The sequence below is a fragment of the Apodemus sylvaticus genome, chromosome 1, assembly GCF_947179515.1.
Source record: "Apodemus sylvaticus chromosome 1, mApoSyl1.1, whole genome shotgun sequence".
NCBI lineage: Eukaryota > Metazoa > Chordata > Mammalia > Rodentia > Muridae > Apodemus > Apodemus sylvaticus.
In genome coordinates, this window is record NC_067472.1 from 208,014,722 (window position 1) to 208,031,296 (window position 16,575).

General features: G+C 53.7%; 1 protein-coding gene across 4 annotated transcripts in view; it reads right to left on the reverse strand.

Moving 5' to 3' along the window:
* The window catches only part of LOC127676329 (zinc finger protein 787), a 38,146-nt gene that overhangs the window by 11,146 nt on the left and 10,425 nt on the right, over positions 1–16,575 (reverse strand). The window contains exons 1-2 of one of the 4 annotated variants that reach the window (XM_052172247.1): positions 13,661–13,984; positions 1,803–1,891 (exon numbers count right to left, since the gene is read on the reverse strand). In XM_052172247.1, the coding sequence (XP_052028207.1) occupies positions 1,803–1,881 (79 nt within the window). In that variant the 5' untranslated portion in view covers positions 1,882–1,891; positions 13,661–13,984. The other 3 variants (XM_052172248.1, XM_052172249.1, XM_052172246.1) reach the window with 3 other exon arrangements.

Below are 16,575 nucleotides of genomic sequence, written 5' to 3' on the forward strand. Positions count from 1 at the left end.
AATAAATAAATAAATAAATAAATAAATAAGAGAAGGAAAGGTATTTAAAAAAAAAATAAAGGTAATGGAAAGAAATCCAACTGGGCCCAAGCTAGCAGACACGCATTCATCCCCTGTGCTCTCGGCTGTGATGCACTGTTTCAAGTCCCTGCCACTGTGACTTCATGACATGAGGAACCTGGAATTAAAAGCCCTTCTCCCCTAAGTAATGTTCTGTTGTTATTTTAGCATAGCAACAGACAGGAAACTAGGCCAGTCAGTACGGGGCAGCGGGCCACACCAGGGAACCGAGCAAGGTGGAGTGGGGTCAGAAACCCCGCACCCACCTGACGACAGTGGGTATCTCACCTACTCCCGACCAGATCCACCCACATCCCTGGCCCGGAACAGGAGACCACAACTCCCCACATAAAGAACATGACCGCGGCTCTGGTGACACAGACACAGAGGACACAGAGGTCTCCATGCTAATGCGGGAGCTGGGGGGGGGGGCTCCAAGGTTTAGCCAATAAGCTTCCCTTCTGGGACATTCCTTCCTGACCCACCCTGGGGAATGTGTACGCACCTGTTCTCCAGGATGAACAACCAATAAACAGTTTAGAATCAAGGTCGGTCTGTCTGTCTGTCTGTCTGCCTGCCCCCCCCCCTCTCTCTCTCTCTCTCTCTCTCTCTCTCAGCAAGAACTGTGGTGGGGCTGTGGGGAGACCTTCGTCCCAGTCTCTGGCAGAAGGCCCCTCAGGGCTCCTGGACACTCGGCTAAGCCAGAGTTACCATCCCCCACACCCTAGTCCCTGCTGTCCTTGCAGGCCTGGGGCAGGGGGAGCACTTTGTTCTGATTCCACCAGGTGCCCGTCTCGCCTGTTTTGTTTCTTATCCGGGCTGGCCCCACCTTAGGCTGCACTCTCTCAGCCCGAGTGTGAAGCCCAGCACTTGAAGGTGCTGGGGTCCGTCTGCCCAAGCAGAGCAGTGGCACCTCAGGTCGGCGGGCGTGAACGGAGTTGTCAGGATTGTGCCAAACTTTTATTGCAATCCCACACAGGTGGGTGCGTGGCAGTGTACAGGTGGAGGTGACAACAGCCTTGGGCCATGACAGTAAAGTCTAAGGAACACTGAAGCAATGTGTTGTAAGCACCAATTTATTAACGTGGAGGAAACCAATGCCGTGTGCTCCAGGTGTCAGACACACCCGGGCCCACTCACAGTGCCTTCTCAGGAGCTTTCTTGTCCTCAGGCTGGAATCAGCAGGGGAGGGAGGAGCGTGGCGGTGGGCCAGGACGGGTCTTACCCGACAACCTAGCTCCACATAACCCACAGGAGAGTTTCTCAACCCAATAATGCTTTATTAAACAAACAGAACACATGTTGCCAACACTTAAAAGGGAATCATTTCATATTTAGGCCAGCCCACCCTTCCCAAATCTTCCCATGTGACCTCAGAGTCCCCTTCCTGGTCCTTCCCGCATTCATTCCGCCTTCCAGACCCTGGGTTTGGGGGCCCACCCATGTGAGGGCAACCGCAAAGCAGACAGGGTACTCTTGGAGCCAGAACAGGATATGGGGCACAAAGGGGCACCCAACAGCAGCTAGCTGCAGACATGAGACAAAAGGCGGCTCCACGGCCCTGGGTGGTCCTGCTGAGAGGACCCTTGGGGACCTGATCACAGCCTCTCCTTCTAAGCTGGGAGTGTGGGGCTCGTGGAGGGCAAGGGGCAGGAGTCCAGGCAACCAGAGTTACAAGGATGGTTCCCTGGCCTGGCGGGAGAGTAGTGGGGTTGGCTGAGGGACCACCGAGGCCACCTCACCTGGGTTCTCGTGACTGGCCATCTGCTGGTCCTCGGAGTCCAGTGGCCCCGGAGACCACGCTTCTTCCCGAAGCTCCATGCCTGGCTCCCTGTGGAAAAGGTAAAAGACAGGGGACAGGGGTTACAGCGCAAGGGAACAAAGACTGCACAGCAGGCAGGAGCCTGCACCAGACGGTGGTGGCTCAAGCCACGGCACCCTGACTCCAGACACTGTTCAGCCCCCATTTGCTAAACAGGCCACAGTCACCCTCCCAGACCCCTGCTCAGCTCCCCAAAGCTGGAAACAGGCAGGACAGTGCCATGACTCAGTTTCCTCATGGACGATGTGGAGGACAGAGGTGCATGGGTTCCGACCCGACCATGCAGATCTGATCCATACTGGCAGAGGCCCGCATGCCATACAGCACCCAACTAAAGGACTCCTTAAACCGAGGATGCTCAAGGACAACTGGGACAGCAGTGTCAGAAGGCTGTCCATTTCTACATAAATATGAGCAACACAAGGAAATTTCAAGGGCCAGACATGGTGGCCTTTAAATCCCAGCACTTGGGAAGCAGAGGCAGGGTGATCTCTGAGTTCAAGGCCAGCCTGCTTTACAAAATGAGTCCAGGACAGCCAAGGGCTCTGTTACAGAGAATCCCTGTCTCGAACCTGCTACCCCTATACCCCAGAAAAAGAATTTCAGACACAGAAAGTCTATACCTCCTGCAGCAGACATGTGGACTGACTTGCTTCCTAAATTTATACCCCAAGCCAACCGCAGGCAGCAGGGCTGGGCAAGCCTGAGCCACAAGGCAACGGTAACTAACATACAGGTCTTCTAGGCCAGCCCTCGGGAAGTCCCTGAACCACAGGTTCCCCACCAGCCCGCCCACCTGGGCCCCCTCAGCTGTGTTCCTCCCGGCCCCTGAGAGCCTTTAAGCATGTGATGACAACCGTCTCTGCCAGACTATGTTTGAGATGAGAGTCACCTCCTCAAAAGGCCTGTCTACCCACCCTTTACGCGCCTCAATTCCAGTGCCACTTCACGTTGTACCAAGTTAGTCAGTCCTCGGACATCTCTTCCTAGGCCAGCACTACCCATGGGACCTTCAGCACCCACAGCAGCGCCAGGCAGCCCAAGTGCCCGTACCAGACAGCAGTGGTGTGAATGAAAACACAGGCAAATGGTACTGGGCAAAGCAGAAGCTTAAAAGACAAAACTCGATGAATCCCAGTACGTGGTCCTGCCCCAGAAGGCAGGACCACAAAAAAAGATCAGACAGACCCAGTGGTCGCCAGGCGCTGCAGCCAGGTCTCAACAGCTCTGGGAATGTGCACAGGTGTTGCGCGGGCACTACCGCATGATTACCTCTCCAGAAGCTCCTGGGGGAGAAACCGGCAAGGGTTAAAGGGGAAACTAGGAGGCGTGACAAATGTCAGCAAGCCTCAGGAGCCTATGCCACAACCACCATGTGAATGTGTAGGAGTTGGGACAGGGACGGGGATGGGTGGGGGGACAGGGGACAGGGGGGTAGGGGGGTGGTGGTAGTGGGGCAGCAGAAAAGGCAGTCACGGGCCATCAGGGTATGACACCAATAGGTGTCATCGAGTCTAAGTCTCTTCCATTCTATCCATTTTCCTCATCTGACAACCTTAAAGACTATAAAACAGAACGGGCAGTTGTGTGGGCAAAAGCTGACAAAACAGCAGAACCTCACCAGAACATACCACCAGGCAAGGAATGATTTCAGCTCAACGTCTGTGGAGACAGGAATGACTCCCTTTATTCCTGAAAGCCAAAGCACAGCTTCCTCTTGAGACACAGCCCCGCTGTTCCAGGGGAATAAACTATCTTGTCAGAGACAAGAGCCAAGGGCAAGGAAGGGACATCTGCACGGACAGTCCTCCATCCACGCCAGCCGCAGCCCAGTCACCCACAGGGCCTGGCTTTCACATGTAAGGAGGTAGCCAAGCTTCCTTCTAGTCAATCTGCTTTATGTCAGCTCATTTCTCAGACACAGCCCTCAACTCTAGGAAAGAGAAAGGTCTGCCTCCCCTACACAAGACCCAACCCTTCCAGGCCCCAGGTGGCACACCATGAACACCAAACTCCAAAGGAAGCTCGATGTCGTGGTGCACACCTGTTAATACCAGCGCCTGAGACGCAGAGGCAGGAGGCACACCTCTGCTACATGATGCATGAAAAAGCACTGGGTTACATGAGCTCTTGTCTTAAAAGTGAAACAAACAAGAGAACTCCACAAAGAGAACTTGAAGTACACTGGGAAAATGTCAGATGGCACTGTCGCTCGGAAAAACAGTACATTTCTCAAGCGGTAAGCAGTTACCGAGAAACCTTACAGTTCCATTCTTGGCATACGCCAGAGAAAACACCCATCTGTGCAACATCATGAGTGGGTAGGCATGCAGCGCTGTGTGGCAGCTAAAAACAGACAGCAAATGCTAGAGAAGGAACGAGAACTAAGCCCGTTAATCCATATGCGTGGACTTCCCAAGCTCACTAAGTCCAGGGCAATATGGTTGCATGAAATGACAAAGGTCACTAAGGCAGAAGTCACGTGGTATAAGGCTCCAGGTGCATAAACTGCCTAACACGGAGCCCGAGGTCACCAGGACTAGGTTTCTGGTATGAACTGCCCAAGACCCCTAAGCTCAGGATCGGGTGAGTGAACTACTTAAGGTCCCTAAGCCCAGGGTCACAGGGTGCAGGAGTCCATGGGTGTGGATGCTCCGGACAAGTCCACAGACAGGAAGCAGACTAGTGAGTGGCTGCCGTGCGAGGACAGAAGTGGCAGTGACCATGAAGAGGTATGGGCTTCCTGACAGGTAATGGAAACATTCAGGACTAGACAGCAGAGATTGCTATGCAATCTCTGAATATATTAATATACCACCCAACTATGGACTTGCTTTAAAGCAACATATGTTCAGGTGTTGCAGTAGTGGCACATGCCTTTAATTAGAGAGGCAGAGGCAGGCAAATCTGAGTTTGAGGCCAGTCTATGGAGTGGGTTCCAGGACAGCCCGGGCTATTGACTCAGAGAACTCTGTCTCAGGAGAAAAAATAATAAAACAGCAGCACATTTTCAGCACACAAATACCTTTAATGGAAAGTAACCTTTTTTAAAAGTATACAAGTACCTAAGGGGGAAGGAAGAACGGGACTTGAGCGGCAGGTACTGCCAGGAGCTCCCGGAGCTGGAGAGACCTGGCCTGTGAAGGCGGTTGCCAAGTGTGATGCTGTGCTCTCACTTTAAACAGCTCGAGCTGCTGGGAATTCCCAGCTCCATCCAACTTCCTGCAGGAAGGAGGGTGGGGGTGGGGGAGCCTGCAATTCTTCACCTCAGCCCCGCAGAATGTCTTCAGTGGTCAGAGGAGAACAGCCTCTTTCCCAAAAACCAGAACGCCACACTATACTGACCAGGCAGTGAAGCAACCCCCAGGCAACGCTGGCCACAGAGAACTGGCGGCGTCACAGGCACAGATGCGGAGCCTAACCTGTGCTGGCTGGAAAAGGTCTGCCAGCCTGGCCAAACCCTTCCTAACACATGATGTCTCCCTTCAAATAGTCAGATTTCAAAAGTTCCAAGTCACCTATATGAATGACAATTTAGGTTTGCACTATCTGGCCAATTATAAGAAAAGTTTAGTTGACTTCTAATGTCAAGGAGCATGGAATGCAAAACTAAGGGCAGCTTTCAAAGCTGAGGCCTGGGAGTCATGAGGAAAAGCCCTGGTAGGAAGCACAGCCTGTTAACAGGGCAGCCTAGCGTGTATCTCTACAGGCCATATGCTGCTGCTGCTGCTGCTGCTGCTGACTACTGTGTGAGTCCCTCTCAACCAAGGCAGCACACAATTCCAAGGCACTGCTGGGCCCAGGATATAGGAGCGTGGATTCCTATCCCATGGCTTGTACACCATATAAAATTTCCTGGAAGGGGCTGGGGAGATGAACAACTCAAGCCTGAAAAGGCCTGTGACGCAGCAGACAGACTGACGTCAGTCCCCAACACCCTTGTAAAGGCTGGCTAGGGCAGCATACCCACACCCACTGCTGGGGAGTGGGGACACAGGGTTCCCTGGGGCCTGCTGACCAGGCAGTGGGGCAAAATGGTGAGCCTCAGGCACAGTCAATGACGGTTTTAGAAATGAATAACTGGGAAAGACTTGCCATCCATGTATGTTCTCCACAACACACGCCAAGTGCCCTGCAGATTCTAACCTCAGAAAGGGCAGGCACTTTGTTCCTCCTGCCTTGTTGCATAATCTTTTGCTTTGCTCCAGGCCCCTGCCGGCAAACTGGCAAAGAGGAGCAGCAGGCCACACAACACAGGAACCTGGGTTTACCTGTGAGGTAGAGGCAGATCTCTACCAAGCCTCAGAGGTGCCCTCTTGTGTGTGTCCTCTAGGTAGCAGGGCTGTAAGGCCATCTAGGTGGCTGCCTAGAGCAGGACAGAGTGTTCTGCAGGAGCTCACAACACCTGACTGACTTGAGCAAACAAGCGGAGAGCAGGCCAGATACCAGACAGAGGCACCGCCTCTCTTCACCTGGACAACCCCAACCGGGAAGCTCAGCCGTGTTACCACAGCTGCACACCGTGACCCTGAGCAAGGCAAAGCTCTTAAGGCCTCCGCTGTATCCGAACACGACAGATGTTTCACAGGGCTGTGTGAAGCCGCCAGTGGAAGCAAGCTTATGGAGATGAATCGGGATTCATATTCTTGAAAAGGGTTCAAAAAGAAAACCCAGTCCTCCCATGTGTTCATCCACCCATTCTTATGTGTTTTTTAAGATTATTTATTTATTATATGTGAATACACTGTAACTGTCTTCAGATACTCCAGAAGAGGGAATTCAATCTCATTACAGATGGTTGTGAGCCACCATGTGGTTCCTAGGATTTGAACTCAGGACCTCCAGAAGAGCAGTCAGTGCTTTTAACCGCTGAGCCATCTCTCCAATCCCACCCATTCTTCAACTACTGGCCCTCTTGTTCAAAGTTCTTGAAGTGTGGGACCCACCCAATATCTCACAGCGTGGGGATGCCATATCTGCAGGGAGGCATAGAGGAACCAGGGGACTCTTAGGAGCCACAACCCAACTCCCTAGTCTCTAAGAGTTCCCACAGAGAAGGCCCCACCCTGAGCACAAGAAAACTCCACAATGTGCATGGATGCCCGGTGCAGAGCTCGTGCCTGCCTGTGACAGGCTTTGTCCTCTAGCTTCAGTCTCTAGAATCTCTGCAGACATCCAACAGCCCAGGCAGCAAGCTGCTAGGCACCTTCCGAACAAACAGGACCCTGGAGGTCCATCCCCCCCTCGTCGTCCTCCTCCTCTCCCAGCTCAGCCAGCACCTCCAGCCTCTACAGAGCTCAGCCTGCTCTGACCTCCACCTTGCAGAGGTAAAAGAAAGGGCACCCTCCCTCAGCCCCACCCCTCCCAGCAGGGCCCTTAAGCAATCCAATTAGCACATGGATCTGACAGAGCTATTAACCCAGACAAATTATTGTTATTATTGTTGTTATTAGGTCCCACCCACCCCCCCTCTGGATGCCTGCCCACCAATTATCCCCTTGCTTTCTTCTGCTGCCAATCCTACTTCCGCGCCCCCCCCCCTGCCCCCATCGGCTGGGCCCGGTTGCAAAGCCCCTCCTGGCCCTCAGCTCCCTCACTGGCTTCCAGGCAGGAATGCCTCCCTCCCCTCCTCCTCCCAGCAGGCAGGAGTGCTGCTCTGCCTGCCAGGGCCTCTCCTTCCTTACCACCTCCAGGCGGCCTGCTCTCTACCAGTTCTCATTCACAAACACCCTCTCGGACTTCACTGTCACCAAGTGCCCCCATCCACTTCTGCGTCTCAAGCACCCTCTCTATACCCACACCCACCCCCCTGGTTCACCAGCAAGGACTTCATCTCCCCCTTTCTCAAAGGCCCCAACCAAGCCAGTGTCTCCTCTGTTCTCTCTCCTCCCTCACTGGCACCCGAGTTCTGGATCTAGACTAAACCTCTCAAGACCTCTCTCCACTCCATGACCTTAATCTTTCACTCAGTTCAAATAGCGTGAAATAAAACCCTGGGCAGACGAGCTGAGGCAGACGGCTCAGTGGCTGCAGAGCTTGAGGACCAGTGCAGAGCTGCAACCGCAGGGCCAGGAGGGGCAGCCAGGCCTGGGGGAGGAGAGCTGAGACCCCGACCCCACAAACAGGGTAAAGGGGCTGGAGAGCCTGTGGCCTGAGTGCGGAGAGGGCAAAGTGCTGACCTGCTTCGGAAAGCACCAGGCCAGCCTTCCAGGTTACACAAGCAGTCACCATCAATGCAGCCATTTACTAGTCTACACTCTAGAGTAAAATCCTGTCACATGGAACTCTAGATGTAAACGGTCAGGGAAGCCGTAAACCCAGAAGCCCAAACGAGCCCATGCACACAAACAGCCAACATGACACACCACACACACATGGCCACAAAGACACAGAGAGCAAAGGTGACCCTCCAAGGCTTTCTGCTTGTAAAGCAAGCCAAATTCAGGACAACATAGACTGCTCAACTCTATGTAAGACACCTAAAATACGCAAACCCACGGAGCAACCTGTCCACTGAGACCCCAGCTGGGGTCACACATCAGATGTCCTGCATAGCAGATATTTACCTAAACAATTAGCAGCAAAATCAGTTAATGTTATGGTTGGGGGTCAGCACTACATGAGGAACTGCACTAAAGGGTCCCAGCATTAGAAGGCTGGGAAGCACTGCCATAGAGGAGATACAATGGCTCCTAGGGCTGAGGCGAGTAGACATTTTCTAAAATCTCTTGTGTCAAATCCAAAATGCAGTGACCATGGCAAAAGCCATCAGATTGTGCTTTTAGTGGGTGAATTTATATTATGGAAGGGATCTCCCTAATTTAGTAAAACTGCCATGAGCAGGAAACACTATCCCGCCTAAACCAACCCCATCACATACCCACCCCACTAGCCACAAAAGCCACATTCACCCCCAGATCTCAAAGGACCCCGTGTGGCCTCAGCTTGCCATCCTCCCGCCTTCCAGACCCCCAATCTCACTGCCTACCCCGACTCCCTCTGGAGACTCCGGCTCCTCCTCTCCTCAAGGGCTGACTTCCTCTTCCTGTCCAGGACCCACTCCCAACCCACGGCAGCTTTGTACTCACTCTCTGGCATCATTTCTGTTTCCTTCTGGGATCTGAGGGCGAGTACTAAGGTACTTATCACTTGAGAACGCAGAACATTGATGGCATTGGCTGGCCTCACCCTCCCACTGTCCTGCCGTGCTCCACTAGGGTGCTCCACAGAGCAACCACTCTGCTTTCCCAGCAGATCCCTTCTGCCTTCCCTTGTCTGTGTGAGGCCTTTCCCCTCACACCAGGCTCTTAGGCTCCCTCTTTTTTTTTTTTTAAATAATTGTTCTTTTCTTTTTTTTTAAGATTGATTTATTATCATATGCAAGTACACTGTTGCTGTCTTCAGACATCCCAGCAGAGGATGTCAGATCTCTTATGGATGGTTGTGAACCACCATGTGTTTGCCGGGATGTGAACTCAGGACCTTTGGAAGAGCAGTCAGTGCTCTTACCCACTGAGCCATCTCTCCAGCCCTCAGCTCCCTCTTTAACCAAGGCCTACATCCAGCACCAGACCAAAGCGGAGCCTCCATCTCCTCAGTCCTCAGGCAGTCCTCACCATGCAGCAGATGCATCCCAGTGTCCGCCATCGCTGGGCTCAGACTTGTCCCACAAGGTGAGCTTGTAGGGACTGCTCCATCTCATCCAGCTTTGGTAGTCACACTCTGAGAACATCGTCACTTATCCATATCTGAGGCTGTATTTAGACATGGCACGGAGTCACTTCCTGGTCCTCCTGGTCCCCCCTCCAGTGTTTCAGTGGATGAGATCCTCTGGCTCCTAACTGATCTAGCACACCCACTTCCTGTGGACTCTAGTCCCTTCAGGAAAGTATGGTCACTGCCAACCAAGGCTAGCAAGGCCTGTTTGGCAAGGAAATGAAGTAAACATAGTCAGGATAGAGAAAAGCCTTGGCCCCGCCCACCCCAGGAGAGCCTTCTAGACTCTTACTCCACTGTAAAGCTGTGGTAAACGTGGCCCTCAGCTAGAGCAGTTCCTGAGGAGCACTTCCTGGCCAATCACAGCCAGGAAGCAGAAGCCAAGCCAAACCTGGATTTGAGCACTAGCTCTGAGCCTCAAATGTGTCTGCAGATCTTCAGACTCACTCCTGAGCACCTGAATTCTTAACCAATGGAAAGTAACTGAAAACTGCCACAAGCCAAACCCTGTTCCAGAGTCCACTGTGCTTGCTGGATGACTACAGTGCCCGTCAGGATTTACTGAGAACAGCAAGCCACCTCAGGATGAGGTGGAATGGACACCAACAACATCCAGCCCGGAGCCTGGGGTTAGTGGACGGGCATAAGGGAACAGTGCTCCTGCTCAACTTTCTGTAAACCTAAAACCCTCTAAAAACACTACATTACATTTGCAGTACAGGGCCACCTCAGACCCACCCTCTGGGCTGGGCTGTTTTCTGGGTGTGTAGATATCACCTGGCCTTACACCTCTCTAGATCTGCTGAGGTGACATGCACATGTGCCAGGGCCCAGTATCTAAAGTTCCTCCCTTGGGAAGCCTTCCCAACTCCTCCCTTCCCACGGCTGCAGCTGTCTTCCTTAGCCAACAGAACAGATCACATTCACCAAGCACAGATTAGACACCAAGCTGTGGGGTACAGGGTGCTATAAGTGCATAAGCTTGGATTCTGAGCCCCTCAAGTGCCAGGGAGAACATCGTGACACCTGCCCAGGAGTGAATAAGAAGCCTGCCGGCAGGCACCTCTACCAACCACCATTGGAGGAAACACTTCTTACACACTGTCACTGCTGTACCTGTTTCAAGGGCTAGACAGCTGAGTGGCCAACACTTCACACAGCTACCGAGCACACGCCCAGTCACACCTGTGTAGGCCAGACTCCCGCTTGGGACAGCAGCATGGCTCCTGATTAACATCTGCTCCCGTTGGCTGGGTCTAAGCTCCTGTAGGCTTCCCTCCCCCAAACCTCACAAGGAGTCCTCGAAGGTGGGCAGGAACTATACTCCGCCCTGACCAACTGATCTGCACACAAACCCAAAACTATGCTCTGAGCAGCCCTGCCCTTAGCTCTGAGGCAGCATTATCTATCCGTAAGCCAGGCACCCTCCACCAGGCACAGGAGAGAAGGCACTGTCCTGGGAGCCCAAAGGGAGAGGCCAAGGCAGAGACAGAACAGGAGACGCACAGTGGCGGCAGGTCCCCCAGCCCACCTGGACAAGGCTCGGAGGTCTCTCCACAGCTCTGTGCACTCCGGAGGCCTCAAGGTCACGACAGCTCCGCTTCCACTCGCCCTGCAGGCCAGTGAGGCCTCCACTACAGCTGGCACAGATCTCAATTCTCACTACCCACTGCAGCCACCAGCATTAGTCCCGTCCACCTATCCTGTCTGCTTATGCTACTGCAATCATCCTACCATAGGTCTAGAATGCAGCCAAGTCTCAAGAGCCTTCCAGCCAGCAGCCCCGTATGCAGTCTCCTAACAGCTTACCCATACAATAAGGAACCAGGAACCCAACCCAGGGGCCAGCACTTAAGAACAGGGCTGTAACCCCAGATCCAGCCAAGCCCAAAAAGAACCGTTCCAACAGTGGCACTACAATCACAAACATGTACTGTATCCTGAAGCTACTTTAGGGCCTAGGGCACAGAGGCACCAGTAAGCATCTGTCCTATCTTGCCAAAACTAAGGTGGCCACTTCTGTCCCAGGGCCTCAAGAGAACTCAGCATCAGGTGCCTGCCATCCTCTCAAAATAAGGCATCAAATGTTCAGTCTCTCCTACATATGGAGGCCCAACACCTGGCACATCCCTGGTTAGTCAGACAGAGAATGACGATATGGTTTTGGAAAGCCTGTGAAGTGTGTCTGGGCACGCACAGGAGCTATGGGTGCCCACCAGTGACTACATGGTCACTGATAGCCTTGAGCTATGCATCCTGCCATCTCCCCTAAGTCCAGGGTCCCCCTGTCCAAGACTCAGCACCCATGCCCTGTTGGGCCTAGAACTCTCATGGACACTGGCATATCGCCCTACTGTCCTGAGCTACTGCAAAAAGAAGAACTACAAGATCCCTGTCAAGCTGGCCAGTGTCACCCACCCTGTGTGCAGGGCTGGCCCTGAGAGCAGCCCTCCAACCCACATCCCCACCAGTGCAATTCAATGTCCTGGGGTTAGCTGAGTTTGTAGTCTTGATGGACTGGGCATATTCGGGGAACTGTGACAATGTGACAATTAAGTAGACTGCAGATGGAAACAGCCTGGGAAAGGGGAAGTGACACATCCAAGGTCATAGAACTGTAAAGGAGCCAAGACTGGGAATCGCTGGCTCCTGAAACTTTTTGAACTTTTGCCTGAACACAAAGTATGAAAACCCTTGCCCTGGGTTATCACTGTTAACACTTGTTGTGTCCTCATGGGGAACGGCATGAAATTTCTTTATCTATGGCTGAAGAACTTAGGAAGCAGAAGCAAGGAATTGGGCTTTCAGAGCTCGTGGGGAATAATCCCAGTGGCTGCAAGTCATTCTTGAATTTCACCCCGAGCCCAGCATTCCCATCCCATCCCGGTCAGATGGAGAATGTAGGAGAGAAGAAATGTATGAGAACATATGTGCTGGGCCATGGCAGCACAGCACTCAGTGACTCCGGAGAAGCAGAAGAGAAGGTTAGCTGTGCTTGACCCAAGAGGCTTAAAGCCCATTTGTGCTTCCCCCAGAGCAGAGGCCAGACCTTAGCTCGATCCTCAACAATGCCCAACATGGAGGGTTGCGGGAAGCCATCAAGTCGCTGCCCTCTTAATAACGCCCTGAGCGATTCTCCAAGGCTGTACTGGGTCAGGGTCTGCTATCCACCCCTACTTGTTCACTTTCCTAGCCTGCTGTTAACACAGGCGTCGGTTCCCTCGCCATTCACTTTCCGACTGACCTTTTGCAAGTGCCGGAGCACCCATGCCCGGGATTTGGGGGTCAGCCTATGACCTACTCTTGTACAGACTGGGGGGGTGGGAGGGGGTGGAGGCGGGAGGGCTGCTGAGGGGCGGGGCTCCGCGCTGGGCCCAGTCCTGAGTCCGCCCTGGGGGAGAAGGCAACAGTCCAGGCGGCCCATCACGATCCAGTCGGTGCTGACCTTGGCCCGGCGCTTCCCCTCGCAGGACGTGCTTCCTGCCGCCGGTCAGCACGCGAATGGGCCTCCCGCCACCTGCATCCCGTAATTACCCGCTGGATCAAAGGCCAGCGCATGGCGCTCGAGGCAGCAACGGGCCAGGCGACTCGATGTGAGGCAGAAGAGGACAAGGGAGAACTAGAGCCTAGACTGACCAAGGGCCGCCGTTTCCGGTCAGACCCATCCAGGCGGCGGGGTCCCTCCCCCATCAAGCCTCGCCCCCGTAACAAGTCCCCGGCACTTCCGGCCATGACCCGCTGCAAGTACAGTCCGGAAGGCCAGGGCTCCACCGGCCGGATAACTCAGGTGCCTGCCGGCCCCGCACAAGCGCCCGAGGAGCGCACGCGCATTGCCCCAGGCCGCGGCGCCGACATCTCCGGCGCGTGCGCGAACTCCCGGGCCGCGCGCCCGCTCACGCCCACCCACCCCCCACCCCTAACACGACACGCACGCGCACTCGTCCGCTCTGCCGCGCTCGCCCTCCCGCCTCCCCACCCACCCCCGTCCGAAGCGCGGCTTCCCGACGCGCTCTCATGCCAGCCACTCGGCGCACGCTCCCCTGAGCCCGCGGCCTTCCTCACCTCCTCGGCCCCGGGGCCGTCACACCGCACTCTTCCTCTCGCCTGCCTCGCGGATGGTGGCAGCGGCAGCAGCGGCGACTCAGACCCTGGGGTCAGGGGGACGGGCGCCCAGGCCGGAAGTGACCTTCCCGGCCGCTTCCGCTCGCGCCTCTCCCTCTCCTCCCCCTCCCAGGCCGCCACCGCTACCTCGCCGCTCTAGGCAGAGGAGCTCCGGGACCCCCTGACCGCCACCCTCTCCGGCTCTATGGTACGGAGAGGCGCCTCGGGACGCCACTTCCGGAATTATCTAGGACCCAGGTCCTCCGTTCTGCTCTATGGCGCCTCGCTACGAGGGGCTCGGGCCCCGCCCCCTCCCAGGACAGAAGGCTGGGCTCGACCCGTTAGGCGCACACTTCCGGGTGTCGGGGCGGCCCCCAACCCAGACTCGCCCCTCGCGCCTGCGCGGCGATCTGCCCGCGGCGAGGCTCCCACTACTCCAGTCCTCCGGTCGTCTCTATCATCGTAACCCCTTCCGCCCCGGGGCGCTTCTAGGCCAACGCCGGTCTCCAGCAAGAATTTGGTTCCCGAGATCTGTGGTTTTTCCCCAAAATGCAACCTTGCGCCGCTTCCGTTCGCGCCTCCGGTGCGGGTTGCATTTTGGGACGACCTCATCTTGAGATCAGCCTCAGTTTTGCAGAGAACCAGAGGTCACATTACCTTATTAAGTGACATAGCAAGAATGACCTCGAACTTTCAGAGTCGGCCTCCTAATTGAGTGTGTCTCTAAGACTTATTATTGACTCCCAGAAGAAAGGTCCATCACAGTTCGGAGGGTGCTGATGGAGAAACGGAGTGAGAGGACCCTCTACAGCTCTCTGCTTCCAATTTGAAACTTGAAAATCAGTGTCAGCTTCTGAGACAAATGTGCATCACATGTAACTACCTTTACACAAGCAAGCAGACGTCAGGTGCTGCGATTATTTGGACTAAGTAAGGGATAGACTTTTTAAAGAAACACCTCCTGCACCAGAGAAAATCCTGTGCAGCCTAAAGAAGCCAAGCACAGAAGCAAAAAGATAGGTGACACCTGAGGACAAAGTCAGAAACTGGAAAGCAGAACCCAGTCCATAGCAAGAAACACCACCCAGGCTTGGTTGCCGGTCTGTCAGGATGTGTAGACAGGCAGAAAACTCAAGAAGAGGCCCATGCTAAGCCCTGTAATGGAAAACGTCCAAACTGCCTGTAATTCATGTTCAAGGGCTGGACTTTCATGGTTAGATTAAAGATAAACCAGCCAGGACCTTTCCACGGGTGATAAAGATCACGGGCTGCTTGTAACTGATCAAAAGGCTAAAGGCGAACCCACTGCATGGGCATTAAAATGGCCCCAAAGCTAAAGAGTAAACGGAGGACAGTAAAAAATAATTAACTATTCCTTCCTGGCTTAAAGCTAACAAAACTGAAACGCAAACTGGCAGCAGTAAACACGGTTAAGTTAGTTACTGTCCCATCCCGAGTCCTGGGCCACACAGAATTCTTAGACTATTAAACCGAGTAATCTGAAGATTAAATATTTCCTCCATGGTGAGCCTCAAAGGGTCAGGGGATGCACACTCACCCATGAAACCCTGAGTGGAACAGCTTTGTGCCACTTTCAGTAACAACTACAAGGAACAAAGGCGCTGGGACTCCTACACTTTCTCTTGTCTCTCCAACCTTTATCTTTAAAAAACCAAAACAAAGCTGGGCGGTGGTGGTGCGCGCCAGTAATCCCAGCACTCTGGGAGGCCGAGGCAGGTGGATTTCTGAGTTCGAGGCCAGCCTGGTCTACAGAGTGAGCTCCAGGACAGCCAGGGCTACACAGAGAAACCCTGTCTCAAAAAAAACAAAAACAAAAACAAAAAACAAAAAAACAAAAGAAAATACAAAACAAAACAACACTCTAGTAAATGTGCAATTATGTTTTGCCCTCCAGTCTCCTTATCTCCTCATCTCCGCTATGACTCCACCCTGGTGCTCAGGTGTCCTTGTCCGTCCCCTGGCTCCTCCCCTGACTCCAGCCAGCTATTCTCAAGTCACTTTTTGTATCTGATTTGTGTGGGATTATTTTTTCCATTTCTGGGGTGTGCACGCACTGTGCGTGTGTCTGTGTGTGTGTGTGTGTGTGTGTGTGTGTATGCGTGTCTGTGTCTGTGTGTGTGTCTGTGTGTGTGTGTGTGCGCGCGCGCGCGCGCGTGTGTGTGTGTGTGTGCGCGCGCGCGCGCGCACGCATGCATATAAGGTCAGAGAACAGCGGTCAGGAGTTGGTTGGTTCTCGGCTATCCTGCGGGTCCTGGGAGTCTAGCCTCAGTTGTGAAGCTTGGCAGCTAGGGCACTCCACTACCCTATTTTCCTGGCCATAGCTATTGAATCTTTTAACTCTCTGAGTTCTATGGTCCATATGGGTTTTTATGAGCTTGCTGACAATTCCCGATTTCAATTTAAAGCAAGGTTAAACAGCATTACCCAGCCAGCCAATTCTAGGCTGTTTGTGTAATAAGTTACTTCCCTCTTTGCTGCAGCAGAATACCTGACCAGAGCCACTTAAGGGAGAAAGGGTTTGCTTTACCTCACAGTTTGAAGACCCTGTCCGCCGTGGCATTGCACCCACAGTCAGGAAGCAGACAGGAGTGAAAGCTAGTGCTCAGCTCCCCAGAGACCCCAGCGCAGGGGACAGTGCCAGCCATCGGTAATGCGGGTCTTTCCATCTCAGTTAACCTAATCTAGATAACTTCCCACAGGACACTTGGAGGCTCGCCCACATCCATCTAGAGCTTCTCAGATTGGCCATCGATCTTTTTTTTTTTTTTTTTTTTACATTTTTAAAATTTTATTTTAAAAGCTGGGCATGGTGACGCACTCCTGTAATCCCAGCACTTGGGAGGCAGAGGCAGGCA